This window comes from Phalacrocorax aristotelis, chromosome 28, assembly GCF_949628215.1.
Source record: "Phalacrocorax aristotelis chromosome 28, bGulAri2.1, whole genome shotgun sequence".
In the NCBI taxonomy this organism is placed as follows: Eukaryota; Metazoa; Chordata; class Aves; order Suliformes; family Phalacrocoracidae; genus Phalacrocorax; species Phalacrocorax aristotelis.
In genome coordinates, this window is record NC_134303.1 from 1,496,298 (window position 1) to 1,519,413 (window position 23,116).

General features: G+C 51.1%; 1 protein-coding gene across 4 annotated transcripts; it reads left to right on the plus strand.

The window, feature by feature from the left end:
* The first annotated feature begins 778 nt into the window (after nucleotides 1–778).
* AKAP8 (A-kinase anchoring protein 8) lies at nucleotides 779–22,824 on the plus strand. 4 transcript variants are annotated; one of them, XR_012657541.1, is made up of 14 exons: nucleotides 779–889; nucleotides 6,338–6,376; nucleotides 8,211–8,243; nucleotides 9,918–10,206; nucleotides 11,127–11,733; nucleotides 12,159–12,303; nucleotides 12,714–12,758; nucleotides 14,784–14,880; nucleotides 15,548–15,689; nucleotides 16,304–16,397; nucleotides 17,325–17,455; nucleotides 18,291–19,007; nucleotides 19,950–20,147; nucleotides 21,888–22,824. XR_012657541.1 is itself a non-coding variant. In XM_075076042.1 (13 exons), the coding sequence occupies exons 1-13, from the start codon at nucleotides 871–873 to the stop codon at nucleotides 22,404–22,406; spliced, it is 2,259 nt and encodes a 752-aa protein (XP_074932143.1). In that variant the 5' UTR covers nucleotides 779–870; the 3' UTR covers nucleotides 22,407–22,824. The 4 variants fall into 4 exon arrangements, 2 of the variants coding, with proteins under 2 accessions (XP_074932143.1, XP_074932144.1); XR_012657540.1 differs by having other exon boundaries at nucleotides 12,711–12,758; nucleotides 21,888–22,026; XM_075076042.1 differs by lacking the exon at nucleotides 19,950–20,147 and having other exon boundaries at nucleotides 12,711–12,758; nucleotides 18,291–18,386.
* Nucleotides 22,825–23,116: the final 292 nt, after the last annotated feature.

Consider the following 23,116-nt stretch of genomic DNA (forward strand, 5'->3'; position numbering starts at 1 on the left):
GCTGAGATGCCACAATCCTTCATCCTTTATGTAATTTATAACCATTTCTTTCATAATTTGAAATACAAGCGTGTCCTTCAGCTGTTTGGGCTTTGGGTCAGGTAATAAAGGAATGAATTGGGACTGGAAAAGGGCGGAGGTTGTGAAATGCAGGGCTTGAGGAAGACCATGGATGTTTTTGGGGACCAGCCTGACTCTCCGCACCCATTTCCTGCCACCACCACTTGTTTTTAAGCAGCTTTAATCTGGTTTTGGGCAAACCTGAGGGGGAAAAAAAAGCCACTGGCTCGGCGGGCTGAAGCTTTGTTGTGCTTTGATGGGCCCAGATCTGGCTTTACGTGAAAGGTTGGGGGGTGACGGCCCGCTGGGGGCGAGGTGCCTGGGCAGGGCCCAGGGTCACGGCCAGGGCCTCAGGGAAGGGTCCAGGGTCAATTTAGGAGCCGAGGGGCAAAGGTGAGGGGTCAAGGCCCGGAGCGTAGCACCAGGCCCTCGGGCGCCACCACCGTCCCCCATAATGCACCGTGAGCGGGGAGAGCCCCGCGCCGCCGCCCAATCAGGAGAGGGAATGGCTGTGATTGACAGGAGGGAGACCCGGCGTCAGCTCACGGAGGACGCGCCTCCGCCAATAGGGTAGGGGGATGGGTGCCAGCAGGGGCGCGCTGGCCAATGGGAGGGGCGGGAAGGTCGCGCCTCTAAGCGAGCTCGGCCAATGGTGGTCGTGGGGGCGGGCGTCTGGAGCGCAGCCAATGGAAAGCTTCGTGGGCGGGCTAGAGCGGCGGCCAAGCCCAATAGGAGGCGGGCGCGGCGCGCCTGCGCAAGGGGCACTCGGGCGGGCAGTGCGGTGCCGCTGGCCGGAGGCGGAGGGGAGCGATGGAGCAGGGTTACGGCGGTAGGTGCGGGGCGGCCGCGGGGCGCTGTGGGGGAGGCCCTTCCCTTCCTTTCCCCGGGGTGGTGGCTCGGTCTTTCCTCCCCCTCAGCGGCGGCTCCCCGTAACGGCGGGGCGGCGGGGGGGATTAGTCCCTCTGGGAGGTGTTGCGCCCTCCTCCCGTGAGGGAGCGCCGCCGCTGATTGGTTGAGGACCGCGTCGCTCCGCGCTAGGGCGCCGCCGATTGGTGGGCGGGTGCTAGTCAAGGGGGGGGGCCGTCCCCCCCACCCCCCCACCCCACCCCCCCGAGCCGGGCGCTGCGGGGGGGGCGGAAATGGAGCCGGTCCCATTTCTGAAGACGACACAAAATGGCGGCCGCGCGGCCACGCCCCTGCCGCGTGCGCGCCGGTCCTCCCCCCCACCCTTCCCCGGTAACGGCGCTGTGAACCCCGGGGGGCCCTCTCCCTTCCCTGGCCGCTTGTGGCGGGGGTCACCTGGAGCATCTCCTGGAGCATCTCATTCCCGCACAGGGGATCCGCTGAGCCCCCCCGGGGCACCGGTTTCACCCCGGGCAGGGCCGAAACCACACACACACACACATACACCCCCCTCCGTTACCCCTGGGAGAACCGGCAGAGACCGGGTTGGGTGTGGGGGCCTGACCCAGCCACCTGCCGCAGCCATAAACCCCGCCATGACAGGCCGTAGCGGCTCTTCCCCCACACCTGGCTCCTCTCAAGCCGTTCAGGTGCGTTTTTCCCCCGCTGAGGTGTTTTCCTTCTCCCCGGTATAACGACACCTGGCAAAAAGGTGTCAAATGAAGCGTAAGGGAGCAGGTGAGAACGTGCCAAAATGTCGGCCAGCGCCGAAACGGCCGGGAAAGGCTTGAAACAAGTGGGGAAAGGCCCGAAATGGTGGGGAAAGGCTCTTAATGTTGCCTCGATAGTGGGGAAAGGCTCTTGACGTTGTTAAGCTTCGCTGGCCAACGTGGGGAAGTGATTTGTGAGGGGGCAAAAAACCCGTCCTTCATCAAAGCACTAAAAGGTGTTGAGTTTGTTAGCATCGGTGTGCTCTCCCAGCTCCTGGGTCTTAATGTCTCAGTAAACTATGAAACAAGGCTTGCAGAGGTCTAAACTGAAAGAAAATCACCAGACTCAAAGTTTAACAGATGAATGTCAGTTGTTTAAAGTCCCTCGGTGAGGTTTATTGGGATGTGAGATGGCAGCGTCTGGGCAAATGCTCCCAGACCTGAGCGCGAAGCAGCCCAGATCCTCTCCCTGCTGCGCCAGTTTTGAGCCCTCCATCCTCTTCCCACCTCGAATTCAGGCTTTGCTTTGCTTCTGGTCACATTCAGGGATGAGAAGGCCGTCTTTAACTTGCTGTCGAAAACAATTCCTTGGGTTTTATATTATGACCACAGCAGGATTTTATAACTAATACAGCAGCGGTGCCGTTCCTGCGTGTGTTTCATCAAGTTCCTAATGCCCCGCACGCTACTTTTTCTGCAGACTATTCATAATTCATCCCGACATCGTGTTGGTACGGACCTGTTGACAAGCTGCTCTTTCCAGGTTCCCTCTGTCTCCGCTTTCAGCTTGGTGGAGATCTGATGCCTGGCATCTCATCGTGCTTATAAATGCTTTTTTTCAGTGTTTTGTCAGTTCTTCGGGTCTAAAAATGAGGTGAGAAACTACGACAGGATTAAAAACACCCTAAATGCCTGCTAAATCTTCCACTACGAGTGCTGGCTTCTCTCTACTGATGACTGAGCGAGTCCGGATAAACAACTCAGAAGAGTTTAGGCAGTTTAAAGTTATTCCCAAGGAAGATTTTGTTGGATTCATGACCTTAATGAGCTGCCTAAGAGCTGGGATCTTCCCTTCTCCTTGCAGAACTGTTAATAAATTTAAAAAGCCCAGTACACTGCAGCTTTAGAGAAGTTTTGTGGTGGATTTTTACCGATATATGGTATAAAAATGAATGAATTCTTGCATATCTGGGGTCTTATAAATAAGCCTCAGGCATAGCTGGCTCAGCTTAGAAGCAGCTCCTTTGTTTTTAGTTCTCTGCATCTTGTGAATCATATGGTTCCAAGCGAGTGGGTTTCTGAGGAGAGCGCCCTTTACAGTCCAGCCTTCCGTAGGAGCGTACAATACATAGATCTAAATATTTAGCAGTTCCAGCAGAAGGCAAACTTTATTCTCCCTGGATAAAGTCCTTTGTTGAAATCAGCGGGAGAAGCTCAGACCTCTGCTTTCGGAAGGAATTGCCTCCTGGGCCCCGGCTTTTTTCCTGTGGGTATTAAACTTGAATTCTTAGCGCTTCACGTAGACCGAACGATGTAAACCTCTTGACGTTGCTCTGTCATCTCCGGATTCATGCTCCGCTTGTACACCTGTGCGGGGAAAAACGATTTCCAAGCTTTTCCCTCCGTTCAGTCTTGGGAATCAGCTGGGAACCAGGGCACACGGCGCGCTCACCTCAGGAAAATTCCCTTCAGAGTTGGGTTTCCCCCCCCCCTCCTTTTGCACTTTATTTTGTGTTTGTTTTCCCCAGTGAGGGCGATGATGATTTATTCCGCTGAGTTTTTCCCTCCCGGGTATGTTTATGGATGTGCTGCGCCGCCGCAGAGCTGACGGATACGACCTCTGCGTGTCGGTGCCAAGTCATTAATACCAGAGTGTCTCATCGAGTGGTTATTTTTTTTTTTAACATAATATTTAGTTTTGAAATTAGACATTGAACTCTTAATTACCATGTTCTTAAGTTGTACCAAAAGCTTGAGGTCTTCGCTTGGAAAGCTTGAGGACTTTGCCTAACCCAGATTTCTTCTTTCCTTGAAAGAATATGATTATCCTGGTAATACCCGTATGAATGTAACGTGCCCTACGTCTCCGCAAGCCAAATGCCAACGTATATGCATGGAACTTAAAAGCAGGGGGCTTTATCCTATAGAATCTGGAGGTACAAAGAAGCGGGACCCTCTTTGGCTGAAAAACGCCGCATTTCAGGCCGAACAGCCTCCGTTTTCCTTGAGGTTTCGTGCTGGGGCTGGGCTAGTTTTGCCTCCTGAATTAACGTGCCCAAGGTTTTATCAAAGATGGCTTAAAAATCGAAGGACCAGAGCTCGCTTTTGATCTGCCTGCAGTCGAAAGCGTGAAGGCTGCTGCTGTTTTTGGTGTCGTTGGGTGAGAAACAGAACGACCTGCCTGGAGAAAAGCTTCCCTGTGCTGGCTTCGCTTTCTCTTCCCGCTTTTCTCCGGCTGCGAGCGTGCCCAGAGGCAGGTGTTGAGCTGGGATGATGCCTGTGACAACCAGGGCTCTGCTGTCACTTGGTGTCACTCGAAACGATGGCGTGCTCTCAGCAGTTTGCCAGAGGTGAGTTAAAATTGAGCTGTGGATTTAAAGTTAGGCTTTGGGGCGGCTGCAGTCGATAGATCGGAGGTTTGTCCTTAATTTGACATGATCCTCCCCACCGGCAGCTGGAAAACCACATTCCCGGTGCCATCCTGCTCCCGCTGGAGAGCGAAGCCGAACGGCAAGTGACTTGATCTAAAAACGCCGATGGTGGGAAAGGAAATTATTCTGTAATAAGGCTCTGATTTGAAAAGGCGTTAACGTCTTGCAGTTCCTGTTTTGCTGGTGCTGTGGTTTCTTTAGGCGTTCAAAAATACGTGGTAACCATTTCACCCACGATTTCTTTATGTTCTGGGTGATTAAGGTGAATGACCATGAAAACAAAGTCGTTGAGAGGGAGAGGTGTCCGGTATGTCCTTGGTGGGTGTTAGGTCTGCGCAGGGAGCCGGGGGCTGTCTGGCAAAGTAAGCGTTCTGCGAAATTGGGGGTTGTTGCCAAAAAAGAAACGGTTTTGGAAAATTGGGGGCTGCCTCCAAAAACTAAAAGCTTTGGAAAAATGGGGGTCCCCTCTAGAAAATAGAAAAGCTTCGTGAAATCGGGGGCTGCTACCAAAGATATAAAAGCTTTGTGAAGTCGGGGGCGGTCTCCTGAAGTATAAAAGTTTTGCAGAATTGGGGATTGCCTTCAAAAATATAGAAAAGCTTTACAAAATCAGGGGCTGCCATCAGAAGTACATACAAGCTTTGCAAAATCTGGGGGCGGCTTCAAAAAATACAGTTTTGTAAAATTGGAGGCCCCCTCCCCAAAGAGAAAGAAAAACTTTGCAAAAGTGGGAGCTGCCTCCAGTAATATAGAAGCTTTGCGAAATTGGTGGCTGAGGTGTAGAAAAGCAACCCAAACCTTAAAAAAAAAAAAAAAAAAAGAGAGGAAGGAAGGAAGTGCGTGTGTGTGATTTTTGGCTTGTGCAGGCTCTTCCTCAGCTGGGGAATGTTTGGAGGGAGAGGAGGTTGCTAAAGGGAAGGGAAACTGCAGGCCCAGGGAGGGAAGGCAAGGTCAGGAAAGAAATGGGGAGAGGTTTGGGGTAATGCAGTGGGTGTCGAAATAGTTTAGATCCGTAGGAAGCCGGGCATCAGTAGCTCTGCTTGTGAACAGGGTTATTTTTCGGATCAGAATAATAGAGATTTAAAAAAATCAGTTTTCCTGCAGACAAGTGGCAGCCAAGACGCTTGGAAATGTTTTCAGCAAAACACCCAGTGAACGCCTTTTGATTTAAAAGTTTAATTTCGATGATCTCGAGGTTTTGTTGCAGCACGGAGCTTATTTATCCAATGCTCTTTGAGCGGATGAAGGCATCTGCTGAGCTCTGTGCAGCTCTTTCAGGGATCGCTGCGATGCGGGGTGTGCGGATTCCACCTGGGAAGCTTTGGAAGAGGTTTGAAATGGAGAGATGATTTATTTTGGTGAGGAAAAACAGATCACAGTAGCTGCTGTGAAATAAAAGAGCCTGTGAAGTGGTGGCAGGAGCTCCTGCGTGTCGTGACCCTTTGCTGCTGCTTCCGCCTGGGCAATGCTTTGTCCTGCTGCTGTTTTGGCCCGAGAGACCAGAGCGAAGCTGCCTCGTTAGCGCTAATCTTGCAATTTGAAAAGCGGAGGGAGCTCCATTTGTTTTATTGGATGATAGAACAGCAGTACTCATCTCTCAGATCACGTAGAAGGATATCTGACGTTCCCTAGGAAAAGGGATGCTTCTGCTGGGGTAACACGATCGATACGTCCCTTCTCGATGCCGGTTTGGTTCTTTGGATGATTTATCACGCAGGTTTTCTCCTGTATAAACGTGGTTTTGCGCCGTCGTTATGTCGAGCACTTCTTAAAACTGGTTTCTCTTTCAAAACAGTGGTTGGGTTTTTTTATAATTCAGAACATCTCGTTGACCTTTAGATTGCTGAAACAATCTGAAATAAAGCCTCAGGCATGTTCCCCAAACAATAAAAAACAGAAGTGCAGCTGTAATTAAAGACTTTTACTGTTTTTAGGGTCAATTAAGGGAAGAAACAAACCCTGCAATAACAGCAGAGGCGATCCTTCTGATAGCTCCATTCTTTTTTCTTGCAGGTTATGGCACCTGGAATACTGGGGCCACCAACACTCAAGGTGAGTTTTGTGTGTATAAAAACGTACCCAGGGAATTATAGTTTTAGAAGAGAACTTAGTTTTAATTCCTTTCAGCCAGAATAGCATAAGAGAGAAACAGCTTTTGCAGCCTTCTCGCTCCTCTCCCACTTTTAGTGATTTTTGACTTGTTTTCTTGGTAAAAGCTTCCTCCCTCACCTCGTGATAAGCTCCGATTCCCACCGCCGGGTGTTGTGTTAATGGTAGGAGTCTGAGGGGTAGCTGGGGAGAGACCCTACCGTTGAGTCACGAGGTACAGACAGGGCCCCTTTGCTTCCTAAACTCCTTCCCTGAGCGGAGTCTAGGTATGGCTAAGGCCGGTCTTAGTCTCAGATGTGGTCAATGGTTTATTTTCTAAGGGTTATAGAAGTAACCACTCATCAGAGTATTTGTTGTTAGTGACTAATTTGCCAGATGCCCCGGCCGGTCGCGTTCAATGGGAATGATCATGGCTACATTAACGAGTAGTGGAGTTTATTAAAGCAACAGATACACAGGTTCTTTGGATGACCGGTGATAAATTTGCTGGTTACAAGACACATGTAAATACCAAAGATATGAGTACACTGCTAGGCTACAAGTGTGCTAAACAAATATGAAGCGACTCTAATATGAAGCAAAGCAACTCTAATACATTAGAGATTTAAAGTGACTCTATAGACATTTCCAGTTTTACCCAAAGGCGTCCCAGTGGGGGGGGGAGGAGGCTCAGCCCGTCGACTGGTCCCAGAAGTCAGAGTGGTACGCGATGGTATCTTCCCCAACACCCTCTTCCGCTTCACACATTTTATACTATTTTTTACCTCGCAGGTGGAGCTTGAGTGACTCTAGTCATGCATACCTTTATCATGATTGGTGTAGAATTTCCTCGCTTTACTTTTAAAGGATAGACTAGAAGAAATTCAAAGCGCACCCAGTGAGGGGTGGTTGCACCTTAGAGGCGAGTAACTTTGGGGATGGAGGTGTGTTTTGGTATTATACCAAATGACCAAAGTTCACCAAAAGGACAGCATTTTGTCAAAAGTATGATGGACTGTTGGCCCAGGGTGGCAAATATGCAGCGTGCCAGCACCAGGGTACCTCGAGTTCCCATTTATCACTGAGCCTGGCCACGATGGCCCTGCACCGCTCCACCCTCTGGACAACTCCTCTTACAGTCAGTACGCCAAGTTCTCCTGGCATTGCCGACATCCAAGGCTACTGGGGACCTTCCATGGAATGGATTCCTCACATAGCAGCTGCACTTCACCCTGGCAGCTTCTTCAATGCTGTACCTTTCCTAAAACCATAGGTTGAATTCCTGAGTCACCTCCAGCGATTGTTCCACACTGTGTACTGGAGGAACTGGTTGTTTCTTGTGTGTGATTAAGACCTTGCTTTGCTTTGTCTCCTGAGATTTATTAGTGCTGCAAAATGAAGCATGTCCTGGGGTATTTGGGAGTTCGGGCTTTCACCTTTAAACTCCTTTCCAGCCTAACCAGCAGTAGAAGCAGCGAGATGCTCCTGAAATTGATAGTTACAACAAACGTATTTGCTTTTGCCATGGTTTTGTTGCTACTTGAGGGCTTTTATTGACTCATTTGAGTTGTTTTCAAGTGCAAATATTTGGAAGTGTTTCAAAAAAATATAAAAAAGTATATAATGTTTGATTTCCATAATTAGCTCTTGGAAGTCTCAGCTTCTTTCTTTCCCATTCTGTGCAAAATGATCCCTCATTTTTACCAGCAATTAAACTGAATTATATATATTTAGTCTCTGAACTTTTAACTTTGTTGCTTGTAGAGCTGAAACACTCTTTCCTTTTTGTCCCGTTCAGGTACATACGCAACGAATGCGACCAGCTGGCAAGGTACGTGCTTTGAAACCCCGGGGTTTACCTCTGGGTCTTGGGGTGCCCAGCTCGGTCTCTCGAGTCAGCTGTGGCGAGCGCAGCTGTTTCCCAGCTCATAAACTGCCTCCACTTGGAAATCGGTGTGGAGTACGCCACGCCGTGCTTTTAAGCCGCTCCTCCTCGCTAATCCCTTTATTTATTTTAACCTTGCTCTGCGATTGCGGCTTTTCCTTCTGCCAAGGGAGTGGCTCTGTCCTGGTGACTGGCAGCCATCTCTTCCTTAAAGCAGAAAAATGAGGAAAAATGACGAGAAAAAGTTCCTTTATTTTACGTCTCTGTTTCTCCTTTGATCTGGGACAGCTGGATGGGTGCATTAATAACACGATTTTACTGAGACGATATAGTTTTCCCTGCAAAACCCAAGGTTTTCTGGCAGCGTGGCCGTACACAAATGCAGTTCTCTATGTGGAAGCTGGCGCTTCCTCAATAAAAGACGAGTTGCTTTCACTAATAAACTTTTCCTCTCAGAGCAATTAGTTAATTGGCCTTGATTTGGACCCTGCAGCTGTTTTAAGCCAGACTTAACGCATTCCCAAGCAAAAGGCCGAGATTCTTTTAGAAAATATTATTTCTTTTATCCTCACAACATAAAACTGAATGCTCCACCTTGGGCTGTGGCTTCAAACCTCCCAGCTCAAGCCGTTGGTGAAAATGAGAGGGTTTTCATTCTATTATTCCTCCTATTTTTTAAGCTTGGGTGCCCCTGTCAAGGACTTGTCCCCTGTTGTGCTGGTGCAGAGCACAACGGCTGTTCCTGCTCCAGAGACCTTCTAATCTAAATAAAATCACAAGTGGTAGTTGGAGGGGGGAAACACAAAGACAGAAGGTGGCGATGCCGCTCAGCACAACCTGCATTGACGTGCTGGCAGCCCTAATGGTGCCAATTTTATCACAGGCATCACGGAAAGGGAGGATTAAGAGGGGTTATTATGGTGGTCGCTTTACGAGAGCCCGAGGTGTGATAAAGCGAAGGGTTTGGCAGCTCAGAAGCAGCGAGGGAAAGCTTGGCCGTGTGGCGCGTGTCTCTGCCCGAGCGACGTCGGATTCGAGCTGGGGCTGTAGTGTCGCGACAAGGCTTGTCAGGAGCTCGTGCGCATCCCTGAATCCAGATATTGGGATCGTGTGAAGCATCTGGCGGCTTCACCAGCGCAGCTGCGGCATTTGTGTTCTCTGCTGCACTGTCGTGTCTTGTGACGAGGTGCTCTTTGAATACAACACTCTGCTTTGATTTTCCGATTAATTAGTTTCATCGTTGTCCTGTTTTTGATGGATACGTGGCGACGTGCCCGGCAGCGCGTCCTCTTTGGGGTTTTCTTGTCTCGTTTTGCGGGACCGTGCGACGTAAAGGGTCCTGCAGCGTAGGCTGAGCTTATTAAAACACTGCAAATACACCCAGCAGCGCTCTGTTTCTGTATTAACAATCGCCCAAAGGAGAAAGGCCCTTATATGCTTAGGGTTGGGCAAAAAGAAACATTGATATTTCTCACTTTAAGGAACCAGATTTCCTTGAAAGGAGGTAAAACCCAGCTGCGGCCTTGCTGCTAGGATCCATTTGCATCTAAACTCTTCCCCCAAGCACCCGTGGCTTTATACTGCTGGATTAATATCTGTTTTATTTTCCTTTCCTGCCAGGCTATGAAGGCTACGACTATTACAACACCCAAACCACCGCTGCTAACACGGCGGCCACGTACAACTACGCCGCAGCCGCTGCCACCTCCAGCAGCTGGGAAACACCCAAAGCTTCCGATATGGGCATGAACGCCGACGTCAGCGCCGCCATGCCCGTCGCCTCCTACGGCGCCGAGACCTCGGCGAACGAGAACTCGGATTCCATCATAGCCAAAATCAACCAGCGTTTGGATATGCTGTCGAAGGAGGGCAGCGGTGGGACAGGGGAGGGGATGGAAGACCAGGAGAGGTGATTGTTCCACTTATTTATTTTTAATAGTTAAAAAAATAATGGCATTTAATCACTGTAAGTTCAGACTAAGCTGTTCTTGTTCCATAGGCACGATCCAGTGTTCGTTCCTGGGAAAACGAGCTTAACTGCTTAGTTTTTACCTGTCCTCATACGTCTGTGTGCCCATACGTGTTTTACATACCCATATCTCAAACACATCAAGCTTGATGTATGCATCAAGCCTTAAAAGCGATTTCCATTGTCGATTCAATTCCTAGATTTTGCAGGGTTTTTTTTATTTAGAGTTTTTAGATTTCTTAAAGTATATTTGTCCTCTGGATCCCTTTTTCCTCCTGGCTGCCCAGTAACTTTTTCCTCCCGCTGGGTTAAATTATGCCGGTATGGAGAGTTCCGTATTGGTGTGTGTTTTGCTGTTAAAATAATAATACGGATCTTGGCAAGAGTTACTGAATAAATGAAGTTTTGCCTTTTCTTTTTTGCCGTTTGATGCTCGCTGCTGCGGCCAGACGAGATGCTGAGGGGGTTATCCGCATTAATTCACACCCGGCGGCGTAGCTAAGAGACGCCGAGAGGCAGCTTTTACCTGGGGAAGCTTTTGGGATCTGCTTTTCCTCTGGCAAAACATACTTCAAAGTGTTTTAGTGCTATAAAGTTAGTAAAGTTATGACTACTCTGAAGGATTTCTCTTCAGATACGCGTGCAGAAAACCATTGTTCTTTGATATTTATTTATTATCCCCGAAACTAAAGAAAAAGTGGAGCGAGATACAGAAAGCGATCGGTATGCGGGGTTTAAAAATATTTTTATCCCATTTTTTTGGCCAAAACCACTTGGGTTGTGATAAAAACGGATGCAGGTGCTTGCATGATGCACAGGGATGTTGTTCCCACCGCTGACTGTTGTCTCCTCCTGTGCAGCTCTTTCAGATTTGAGTCTTTCGAATCGTACGACTCGAGGTCCTCAATGAATGACCGTGACGTGTATCGATCCGGCTACGATTACGGGGAAGTCGGAACCGATCGGAACGATTCCTTCGGGAGCCAGTTCGATAACCGCAGGGATCAATCCCGTAACCGAGGAAACAACTACGGCCTCATCCGAGGACGGGGTCAAAACCGCGTTCAAAACCGAGGGCGCCTAAACGCTTTCAACCGCACCGACCACTTCATGCCCTCCTCCAGCTCCGAGCGCCTCTCGGCTCGTTGGAACGAGTTGAACTACATGGGCGGGCGTGGGATGGGGGGTGCCGGATCCGGCAGGCTCCCTTCCCTCTTTTCCCAAGCCCTCGTTCCCGATTACGGCGACTACGGAGACTACGGTGATTACGGCGACTACGGCGACTATGGGGATTACGGCGATTATGGCGACTACGGAGATTATGGTGACTACGGAGACTATGACTATGGCATGATGGGGATGTCGGGCATGGGAATGGGACGGTATGGGAATATGCCGTACGGAATGGGGAGGCAACGAAACAGAGACAGGATGGGTACGGTGCCCTGGCACATGAACGCGCTCATGGTAAGTCGTCACCGTCGGCGTGATTTTGTTCTTTATTTTTCTTGTCGTGATTGCTTTTTTTTGCTTGCCTCGGCGGGTAGGCGGCGCTGTGCCGGAGAAGCACCCGTCTTAATTCACGTTGCTTCCATCACAGAGTTGTCTAAATCTTCCTGGATAGCGCAGACGCTCACCAAGCTTGTATATACTCATTTGCACCTAAAACAGACCCTCTGAATGCTTACCCCATCCCAAATCCGCTCCCTAGGGGCACTGTCCTGCCTATAAAATCCTTTTATAGCCAAAAATAAGTCTGCACGCTCACAAGATTTTAAACTTTATTAGGAGCTGTAGCAGATGGGTGGGACACTTTGATTTTAATTTTTTTTAAAAAAAGCTTTTTTTAGTGCCTCACGTTGATGGATCCAACTGATTTCTTCCCACTTTAGCCCAAGAGAAGAGGTTTCCGAAACCGTTCGGGCGGGCGATCAGACGGTGAGGGAGGAGGACGCAAGCGAAAACAGTCGCAAAGCGGAGACGAGCCCGACAGCAAACAGGCGAAGACTGACAGCGAGGGAGACGACACCGAGAACGGTACGAGCCCTCCTCGCCCACCGACACTGGCCGTTTTCCCCCCCATTTTCCAGTGTTTTATCTTTCGGCTGACTGAGAGTTGTTGCATTTCAAAGCTGTTGTATTTTTGCAGTCGTTAGCGTTGTTATAACACCCCTGTGAGTTCACAGGCTTAATGATCTCTGTATTTAGTGGCCTGGGATAAAATTTAATGCCCGAGGTGAGCGTTGCGAAAGCAAGGACAGAGTTTGCAGCAGAGACTGACGGGCAAAGGGAAACCAGGGAGCCGCTGGCGACCTTCGCTGGGGTGTTGAGCCGTTATCGCACTGCTTGTTGATATATCAGATGCCAGCGGGGCCCCTCGGAGCATCAAGTGGGAGAAAAGACCCCCCCCACAACACCAACTAAATTCTTTTTCTTTTGCGCAGCAGATGAGGGCGAAGGAGAGGAAAAATCAGGAGATGAAGCTGACAAAGGTGTAAGTAACTTTTTTTTTTTAAATCACGCTTTGTGGCAAAAGTGAGAATATTTAAGCACTTGAGCAATTTCCTCTGCCTATTTTGGCCGCGCTGAGGGTCAGAACATTTAAAATCACCCAGAAACAGGCTTTTGAACCAATGTATTGTGAAGGTATTTGCTCCTCACAATTTCCCCATGCCCTTCGGTGGGGTTTACTGGCGGATTCGCTTGCACTGAGGTGCCTGAAAAGGCGCTTATAGTGGGAGGGTTGGGACCCTGCGCCTGGACGTCTGCTTCTGGCGAGGCTCGTTAGGGCTGAATTCCAATTAGCGGTTGGTTTCTTCCCTCGGCGCTTGGTTTGCCGGGTCGGATGGGTGTCGCTGCCATTTGTTTTATGGGACAGCACTCCTTGGAGCGGTGACTCAGCTCCCAGGTGTGTAAATTTTGATCGAGAGAAGCGATATTTAGCAGTGCTGTGTAACCTGATATATGGAAAACAACTAATTTGGTAAAAATTCAGAAAAACGGGCATTTAATCCCCAAATGAGACAACCCTTGGCCCACTCCATGGTCTGGCTGGGTGGACTGTGACACCCTCACATTGCTGTAAATAACACCGGCATCTTTTTGTGTTTCTCTTTTTCCAGGAGAACGGGAATTGGGGCGATTTGGCTGAGGAAGGTAGGGTCCTACCCCACCTCACGCAGTCCTTCCGGACTAATCCCACTCCGAACCCATCTGCTTCGCCTTGGGGCACTACCGAGAGTGGTTTTTTTTTGTTTTTTTTTTTTTCTTCACTCAAAAGCTGATGCAGCTCCTTCGGTGACCCGTTACCCAGCCCAGGGCTGCGGCGCTGCCCGTCGTGGCACAGAATTGCCGCCCCGGTTAGCAGGGGAGCACTGAAACGCTTTCGTTTCTTCCGGGCTTCTCGGCGCGGGCGGTTGCCGCCTGTAGGAATGGATATTGGATAGTAGTTTATCTTCCTCCCCTGCTTGGAGGATGGCGGTGAGAGGATGCACATCTTGCAGCAGAGCAGAGCGAAAATACCATAAATTAAATAATTTTCAGTGGAGGCTTCAGTCACTGGGCTAAACCCTGGTTTATTCTGATTTTTTCCAAATAGATGGGAGTGTACCAAGCTATATTAGAAGGTTAATTTAAAACCTGTACGGTCTAAACCACTTCAGCTGGTTTTAGACTGTAATTTTTGGTAAAGGCACGGCAGCCCCTGGCACGTCGTGCCTTCTGCGTTAGGGTGACTTGGGGAAAACCATGTAGGACTTTTGTTGCCACTTTTCAGTTATTCTCAGGATGGAAACTGAGGTGTCGTTGGACGTTAAAATTCTCATTTAAGCCTCCCTCTGATGCCCGGCTCCGGTCTCCGGGCTTCTTTACCTGAAAACCTTGTGGGTGAACTATTACCCGAGTCGTGTGAGGCTGACAGACCTCTGACTTGCAGCTTTCTCTCCCAAAATACTGCAGAGATTAGGTCAGCTGACCGTTTAGTTCTCGTTTGCTTTCCCAGTAATTAAGGCTGTTGGGAAGGCGACATGAGTATATCCAAAACTGTCCCAAGGAAGCAGTGCTGGAGCACTGCGAACATCTCGGCTGTCTTTTGTCGTTTAACCTTCCTGAGAAGCTTGTTCAGCCTCGTGAAAAACAGGCGAACAGGGTAAAAATGAGAACCCGGGGAGAAGCAGCAGCTCCTCCGAAGGAAGGGAGGTGGAGCAGCATCTTTGCAGCATCGTAAGAGTCGGGATGTTTTCCGCTAACGGCACGTCCTGTTGCCTGCGAAGACTTTTGAGTTGCTGTGGGAAGTTCAGGGAGCTGGCGGAGAGGAGGGTTCGGGTTTTACAATTGCCGGAGACCTCGGAAGGAGGCTCCGTTGCGGTCAGAAGCTGACCTGGGAGAGGAACCAGAGCCCAAAAGAAGCTGTGACTTCCCGAAGCTGAGGGGTTTGGGTCCCAAAGCACCTCAGCCAGCAAAGTGGGTGGCTGCGAACGCAGTCATTCTGATTTCTTTGGGTTGTTTCCCTCCCCTAGCGTCTGGAGATGGCTGCGAAGATGACGACGAGGAGGTGAAAAAGAAGAGGGAGAAGCAGCGGAGAAGAGACAGGATGCGTGATCGTGCTATGGACAGGTAAGGAGAGCGATAAGCCAGTCCGTCCCGAGCGCTTCTGTGAATAATATTGACCAAGGATATTCCTCTGGGGTAAATCTGGGGGATTGTGTTTTGGGGCTCCACATTCTGATTCCAGCAGGGGTTTTTTTTCCGCTTTTTATGTGTTTTATGATTGTTTTAAGGCGAGGAGGATGTTGTGGCATTTAATACATAGATCAGTGTAGAGCTGTAAGTTCAGAAGGGTGTTTTAAATGGTTGTATGTGCAGCCTTGCTATTGAAGCAGTACAGTAAGTGATCTAAAGGCAGCGAGGCAAAGAGATCTAAACCAGTGAGGGCAGCACCAGTGTCTCGGTATCTCAGGGCTTCCCCCCACCAGGGAGAGGATCTTCATATCTGAGAGCGTGGATTCACCCACCCTATGAATTTGTCCAGTTGTTTTTAAACTTGTGCAGGGTTTTAGCATCTGTAGCATGAAGTTTTACGGAGAAGTAGGTGCCGTTTCATCCGTGCAGGTTCTGCAGCGATTATGAAGGTCCAAGACAAAGTAAAATCACGTGGGGTGGCACTTGGGGAAGAAAACTAAGAGGTAGAAAACTATCACGGGGGTGGTAATGGGCTCATCTTCTTGATGTTCTCGTTAAGTTGAGCTTGTTCCTCATTTGTGGTGCGATTTGCTCTGTTTAGAATCCAGTTTGCCTGTTCCGTCTGCAAGTTCCGCAGTTTTGAGGAAGAGGAGATCCAGAAACACCTCCAGAGCAAGTTCCACAAAGAGACTTTGCGATACATTGGTACCAAACTCCCAGATAAAACAGTCGAGTTTCTGCAGGTAGGTGGGTTGCCTGGGGTTAACTCAACCCGTCCCAGCTTCATTTGGGATTTCCCAGCTTACGAGGGGACTAGAAGGGGCTACAGATTCATCCACCTCCAGCCCCCTGCTTGGTTACACTCGCGTCGCCGCTTGTTAACGCGTCGCCCGCCGTTGCCGCTTCGCGTGACACGATTTCTCACGGGTTTTCGTGTTGGGAGGGAAAGGTCATTGTAGGAATTTGAACGGAAAGGCCAGAAATGACTATTCCAGAGATGGTCTTTGCCATCTTCGCATCTAGAGCTGAGGAGGGAGAGAGAACAGCAGAGTCATTTCATTTTCTGGATGACCGGTGTTTGCGTTTTGGGGGCGTTTTTCAAGGAGCTGAGGTTTCCCACAAGGAATCTGATGGTGACGTGGGAGCAGGCTTCTGTTTGGCTCTGGTTTGGATCCTTCTGGCTCTTGCTCTGGTAGAAGCGACGGGACGGGGAGGGGAAAACACCCACCGTGCCCAGTTAATTCACCAACCGCCATCTCACCCGTGGGTTTTCTCCAGAGAGCTCATTTCCCTTCTGCGCTACTCAATCGTCCTGGTGCGTTGTGAGGACAGACAGTTTTGTCCTCTTCCCTTCTAGGAGTACATCGTCAACAGGAATAAGAAAATTGAGAAGCGGCGCCAGGAACTGACCGAGAAAGAGGGCACAAAACAGAAGCCGGATCCTTTTAAGGGTAAGCATCTGTTCCGCGCCTGGAGACGGAGCGAGTGTGCAAGAAAACAAATGAATATTGCTCCCAAAGAGATACGCCAGCCCAAACGTGGAGGATTTGGGTAACTCGGCCTCAGGTTCTGGGTGGGTTTTTTGCCGACTTTGTGAAATAAATGCTCTTGGTGGGGAAGGGGGGATGCCCGTCCTCGCCGCAGCTTCTCCAGCAGCAGATGCGTGAGGCTCGTGCAATGTCAGACATATTAAAATTAGGTAAACGGGAAAAACCCCCAGGAATTGTTGATTCTTGTGGCTGTTTGGTTATTGCAGCCGGATCCTGCGTTCGCTTTTAATGTTAAAGCAGCGAAGTCGATTCGTTGTGGCAAGAAGTGGGGGGGGGGGAAGTCCACGTAGCTTCGTCAGCGTGCCTGTCCCTGATAGTCTGCAACGCTCAGCCACGTCTGTACTGGGAGTGAGTTTAGTTAAGCCGCACCTTGGCTAAAAAAAAACCTTCCAGGCAGAAAAGCTGAGCCTAAGTAGAGAGGAAGAACGAACCCAGAACTGGGGGAAGCGTGAGTTGTCCCTTCTACCCTTATTAAATTGATTTTTAGAGAGGCAGTTTGGCTTTGGCTGGGACCGAGGGAAACAGTAAGTCGATTGCTTTGTGCCTCGGGCTGTTACCCCCCATCTCTTTCCCTCCTACGCTTGGGTACTGCGTCGGTACGATCTGTTTTAGAGCAGAATAACTCTTCTCCCCATCTTACAGCCACCGATGTGATCTTTTTCTTTCATCTCTGAAAGCAGAAACCAGAAGGAATATGGATGCTGAGTTAGTGCGTTGGTGGCCATGAGGCGGGGTCGTTAGAGGGGGCGGAAAGGCAACGTTAACCGGCCGAACGTCTCGCTTATTTGGGGTATTTTCTTTTTGGCTGACGTCTCGTCGTCGCTGTAGGTATCGGCCAGGAGCACTTCTTCAAGAAGATCGAGGCGGCTCACTGCATGGCGTGCGACATGTTGATTCCTGCGCAGAACCACCTTCTCCAGAGGCACCTGCGATCTGCCGATCACAACAGAAATCGCAGGGTAAGCGAACCCCGCTCGCTTCCCAGCCGGAGCGTTTCATCTCCGCTGGGGCAAGGGGATGCGTCCGGGCGCTCGAGGTTTACCTGCGGCTTCTAAAAAGCAAAAAAAAAAAAAACCTTTTACGGTCTCGGATCTTGCCATGAGGTGAAGCCGCCGACCGAGGAACCGTAAGGGGTCGCGGGATGCTGGCGGATGGGCTGCGTGGGGTTTGTTCTTCTGTGGGGAAGCGGGAGCGGGTGAGAAGTGGGGAGATGAACAAAAAAAAGTGATATTAAAAGGGATATCGGGCCCTTTCTTTCGTGCTGGGGGTTTAGCAGGGTGTGTTGTCCAGGCGTATTGTGTAAACGTGCAGGCTGAACGCTGCTCCTTTCTAAATTTGCAGTGTTTGCTGTAAATTAAAATCAAAAATTGCCTTTGAGGGCGCTCGGGGAATTAATAAATGAGACATAATCGATGTCTAAATTGGCCCATGCTGGAGAGGGGCTTTGGGCGCTGCGGCTGGAGACGGGGTGAGCGGCGGTCGGTGCCGCGCGTCCCTCGGGGGTGGTCTTTGTCTCCTCTCTCTTTGCGTGTTTGACGTGGACGTCGCTGTCCTGGGCTTGATCTTGGGATATCTGGGGGACGTTGCGGCTGCTGGTGCTTGAAGCACGTTATTCTCCAGGGCTCATGTTGGCAGAGGAAATGCGGGCGCTTCCTCACGGCCGCTTTTTTGTGGTGGTTTCTGGGATCTGAGATCAGGCTTGCCAGAGGAGGAGGGGATGCGGACTCTTGAGCCAAGCTCCTTGTTGGAACTCTTCGCCGTTCGAACTGACCCCGATGTTCGGTTCTTTTCCAGATGGCTGCGGAGCAATTCAAGAAAACCAGCTTACATGTCGCCAAGAGCGTCCTGAATAACAAACACATCGTAAAGATGCTGGAAAAATACCTCAAGGTGAGTCAACGAGAGAGTTGGCAACTCCTGCCGAGTTCCCGGAGCGGCACGGAGCCGCGCCTCGCTGTCGCGCTGCGTGTCGGTGACGGGACGCCTTGCTGCGTACGATGGGGAGAAGCGTAGGTTCCACTCCGCTGCCTTTTTATCTCTAAATCTTGGGTCTGGTTTCTTTTTCTCTGTAGGCGGTTTACCACTTCTCGTGCTTTGTTTTTCCTTTTTTTTTTTTTTTGTCATTTTTAATTTATTTAACTCGCAGGCTCTACCTACGGTCATTCCCAGGCGCGCGTAGATCAATTACGAAACGGTCCAAAACGGAAACTTATTTAAAGAAACCAAAATAGCCAAAGGATCTCCGGTTTCCCAAAGCCAACCCTCGAGCAGTGGCCTTGGGGGGGGACACCACGTTCCCCCCACCCCGCCCGGTGCAGGGAAAGCGAGCGCGTTGGTCGGGAAGTCGCCGCTTGAATCCCGCCGGGATTGAATGCGCCGGGGACGGTTCCTGGCCCGCCCGCTAACCCTGTGCCGGGCGGGGGTGGAATTTTTATCCTGTGTAAAGAGCCGGGCTCTGCGGCGCTCCCGGCAGCTCGACCAAATGACAGAGCACCCCGAGGCGGGCCGGGGGTGAGTTGAAACACCCTCGTTAGCCCCCCCCCCCCCCCCCCCCCTTTTTTCCCCTCCTCTTCCCTTGGGAAGTGGCAGAGAACACCCCAGCCGATCTTCAGAGCCGAGATGGAACACGAGGAGAGGTCAGGGTAGGGGTTCGCTTTAAGCCCAAACCAGCGTTCGGAATTACAGAACGAAGCCCGGAAGGCAAGCGCAGTCTTCAGAGCATGGGGGGTTATCCGCTCCACGCGGGAACGCCGCCGAGCGAGCCAGCCGGGCGGTTAGGCCCGGCCTAAAGCGCCTCGCGGTAACCGTGGGTCCGGAGGCGGCGTGGGTTTAACGGGCGAAGCCCGCATCTGAGAGAGAGAGGGGAAAGGTCGCAACCTCCTCCGCCAGGCGAAGATGAAAAGAAGCGCTTTTGGCTACTTGCTTGTTCCCTGGGAATCCGGGAACGGCCCAGGATCCAGCAGGAGAGAACCCCTTGTTTGCAAACCTGGCAGGCAAGGGCAGGCAGATGCCCACACACACACCCCCGCCACGGGGGAGCAGATGTTTCCCCCTGTCCCACCGGCATCATGGTTTTATATTTTGGTCTAAGCCCGGACTGAGCTAGCTCTCATCATGCCCAGTCTCTGCTAAACTCTAGCACAGACAAAAAAAAAAAAAAGGCAATAAAAACTGCGACTCCACCCTCTGGGTCCAGTGAAAAAGAGACTTTGAGCTGAGAGTTTGTCGGCGTAGGATGGCCGTCTCTCCCCTTAAACCGGCCTCTCATACACGTTGAACAGGAGGGTGAGATAAAAACCCTGCGGTACCCCACAGGAGAGAGAGAGCCCTCGGGGCAGAGGAGGTGCAAACCTCTGGGATCTCTCAGAGAAATTTTAAAAAAATTAAAAAAAAAAAAAATAAACCCCCAAAAGACCGGAACCACTCAAGTGCAACTCCGTCTACCCCTGCCAGGGTCCGCAGGCACGTCCACATCTCCTCATGATCAACGGTATCAAAGGCTGCCGGCAGATCTAAATGAATCAGCACGGGCGCCTGACCTTTGGCCATCGGCAGGAGGAGATCTTCGGATCCATCCCAGCACGGTCTCCGTATCATTCCCAGGTGCAAAACCAGACTGAAAAGGGGTGGAGGAAAATCTGAGGATTCCAGGTAATGCCAAGAGCCGCCTCGCCATAAACGTTCTCGGCAAACCTTCCCCCAGAAAGGAAGGCCGGAGACGCAGGGCGATTAATTAATCAAGACTTGGCCGCATCAAGAGGTGATTTCTTGACCATCGGCCTAACGATTCCTCCTCGGAGGGATGGCGGGACACCTCGCCCTTCCCAAGGGAAGCCGTGACAGTCTCCACCACGCGTGGACTTCACATCCCCCGGTAGATTTTACCGGCGATAACGGACGTTGGGGTCCAAGATCGCGAGGTAGAGCCCGATGTTTTTATATTCCCCCACCCGAGCTCTGTGACCTCTGTAGGTTGCGACCCTCAGCCAGAGAAGATGAACGTTGAGGTTTCACCTCCACCTGCATGGATCTTCTCGCGTGGAGGCAGCCAGCCTGGTCTGAATCTCTGATCGAGGCAGATTTTAACCCCAGGGAGGGGGAGTGGGGGGAAAAAAAAAAAGAGAGGAAGGATCCGGAGAGCTTTTTTTCCTTTCTTTTTCCCTCTTTCCCAAAAAAACAAAACCTCGCCCCGGGGCGGTCGATCAGATTTCAGGCGAGGTTTCTGCCGTCGTCGGCGTGCCGCCCTCCCTCCTCCCCTTCCCCGTCGGCTGCGATATCGTGGCGACCTGGGACGGGCGGAAAAAGAAAGAAAAAAAAAAAAAAAGGGAATTTTTAGAAGTTGGTCCTCGGATTGTGACACGGGTGTGTGTGGGGCATCTCCTCTGTGGCAAGGTCAAGGTTAGAGGGCAGCGACACCCCAGTTTTGACCCTACGAGCGCTCACCCCGCACCTCCGAACTCAAAACGCAAGCAGAGCCCTCCCCCCCCGCTCCCCCCCAACCCCCGCCACCCTCCGGCAAAGCGAGGGGGAGCGGTGCTGGGAGCCGCCATCGGCCTGAAAAAAGGTAACGAGGTCAAAACTGAAACGTAAAACCACGTAAAACCTAAAAAAGACACCTCACCCCCCCCCACCCCACCCCCCCAAAAAAAAAAATAATCATGGAGGGTCTTGGTGTCCCCAAGAGCCCCCTCCCGGTAGGACGTAGCGGGAGAGGGCGAGGGCTGCGAGGTTACGACCGCGTCTGGATTCCGCCAGCTCCCGAAAAACAACCCCACCCCCCCAACCCCCTCCCCAAAAATACAATAAACCGAAACGCGCGATGAAAACCTTGGAAGCGTCGCCGCTCTTCCCAGCGAGGGAAGGGGAAGCCGGCCGCTGGCGGCTCGAAACGCGGCGGGGTCGAGGAATTCCTTTTGGATTTTAATCGTCTCGGTTAAACCCAAATTCCTCCCGGGCGAGGAGCGGAGCCGATAAACCCCGGCACGTTTTCACGGCAACACCGGCGCCGCCCCTAGCGTAGGGTCCGTCCCCGCGGCGCCGCGCAGGAGCTGGTTTGTCTTTTTTTATTTTAACGGATTCTTCCCGTTCTTTCCCGGGGTGGGATCTTTGGTTTTTTTTTCCCCCGGGGTTCTTCTCTTGCTGCAAATCCGTCTGTTTCCACGATGGATTTGGGGTGTGTTGTTTTTTTTTTGCTTTATTTTTTTCCACCATTTTAACGACTCGTCCGTCACCAAGCCGATATGTTTTTGGTTTGGTTTTTTTTTTTTCCCGGTCATCAAAAACCAACCTCTCCTGCGTTTTCACGGCGGAGATTCCTTTCTGCCTCGCCGCAGCTCGATGACTCTTCGTCTTCTCCTGTCTTTCCCCCCCCCCCCCCATTTCCCCCCGCAGGGAGAAGATCCCTTCACGGATGAAATCACGGATCAGGACGTGGATGAAGCGGAAACTTTGGAAGGCGGAGATGGCGCCGGGGAAGGAGCGACCGAAGCCGCCGCCGCCGAGGTCGCCCAGGAAGGAGGAATGGGAGAAACTACGGAAACAGCAGAAGCTTCCGAAGAATTTTCCAAACCTGAGGAATTCCTTAAAAATTTGGGGGAGCAGGATCAACCCCCCAAACCGCTGCTGATGCCCCCGTTCCTGCAAGACGACGAGCTGGAAGCGGAGGAGGCGACGGCGGAGGTGACATCGGAAGCGGCGACATCGGAAGCGGCGGCGCCCGCGGAAGAACCGCCTGCGGTTCCCGAAAATCCCCGAGAATCAGCTGTTTCCCCCCAAAATGAAACTGAGGGTTGGGGAGGTAAAGAGGAGGAGGAGGAGGAAAACGGGAGCGAGGCGGCGGCCGGCTGCAGCGAGGAGGAGGAGGAGGAGGAAGAGGCTCCGCCGACGGCCGCGGAGCCGCAGCCGGAATAACTGTGAATATTTGTGTGAAGGTGATGGTATAATCCATGATTTTTTTTTTTGGTTTTGATTTATTCTTATCATTTTTTTGGTTTCCAAACGCAGCACCCAAATGTGACCGAATTGGGTTTTAATTAAGGGGAGGGACGCGGCGCTTGAATTCATCTCGTTTCAGATTAATCCCGCTTCGTTTCTGCAAATTTCTGGTTTTATTTTAGGACGAGGAGCACAGGAAGCCGTTCCCTTCCCCGAGCAAACCCCCCCTCCCCGGCTGCGGCTCCGCCTCGGGGAGGGCGTGGGGTGGTGGGTTGGTGGGGGTTTTTTCTGGGGGGTGGGAGGGGGGTGGTGGTGGGGATTTTAGAAAGAAAAAAGGAGAAAAAGAAACCAACAAAAAAGTTGAGGTTTGGAAAAATAATAAAAGCATCGCTTCGATCCCGCCGGCTCTTCGGGTTTTAAACGCCGCGAGCCCTCCTCCCCTCACCCCGCTCTTCCCTAACACCCAAAATAGCCGATTTAGGGAACTTTTTCTTTAGTTATTCCTCAAAAAAAAAAAAAGGAATTTTTTTCCTCGGGGAATGTGTTAATTTTCATCTCCCTCCGGCGCCGCGTGAGAGTTTGGGTTTGTGATTAATTCATGGAGCAGCAGCTTGAGTTTCTCTAGAAATGGGGTGGTGGGGGGAGGGAGCGTGGGGATCCACCCTGGGTGAAGAAGAGAGTTAGTT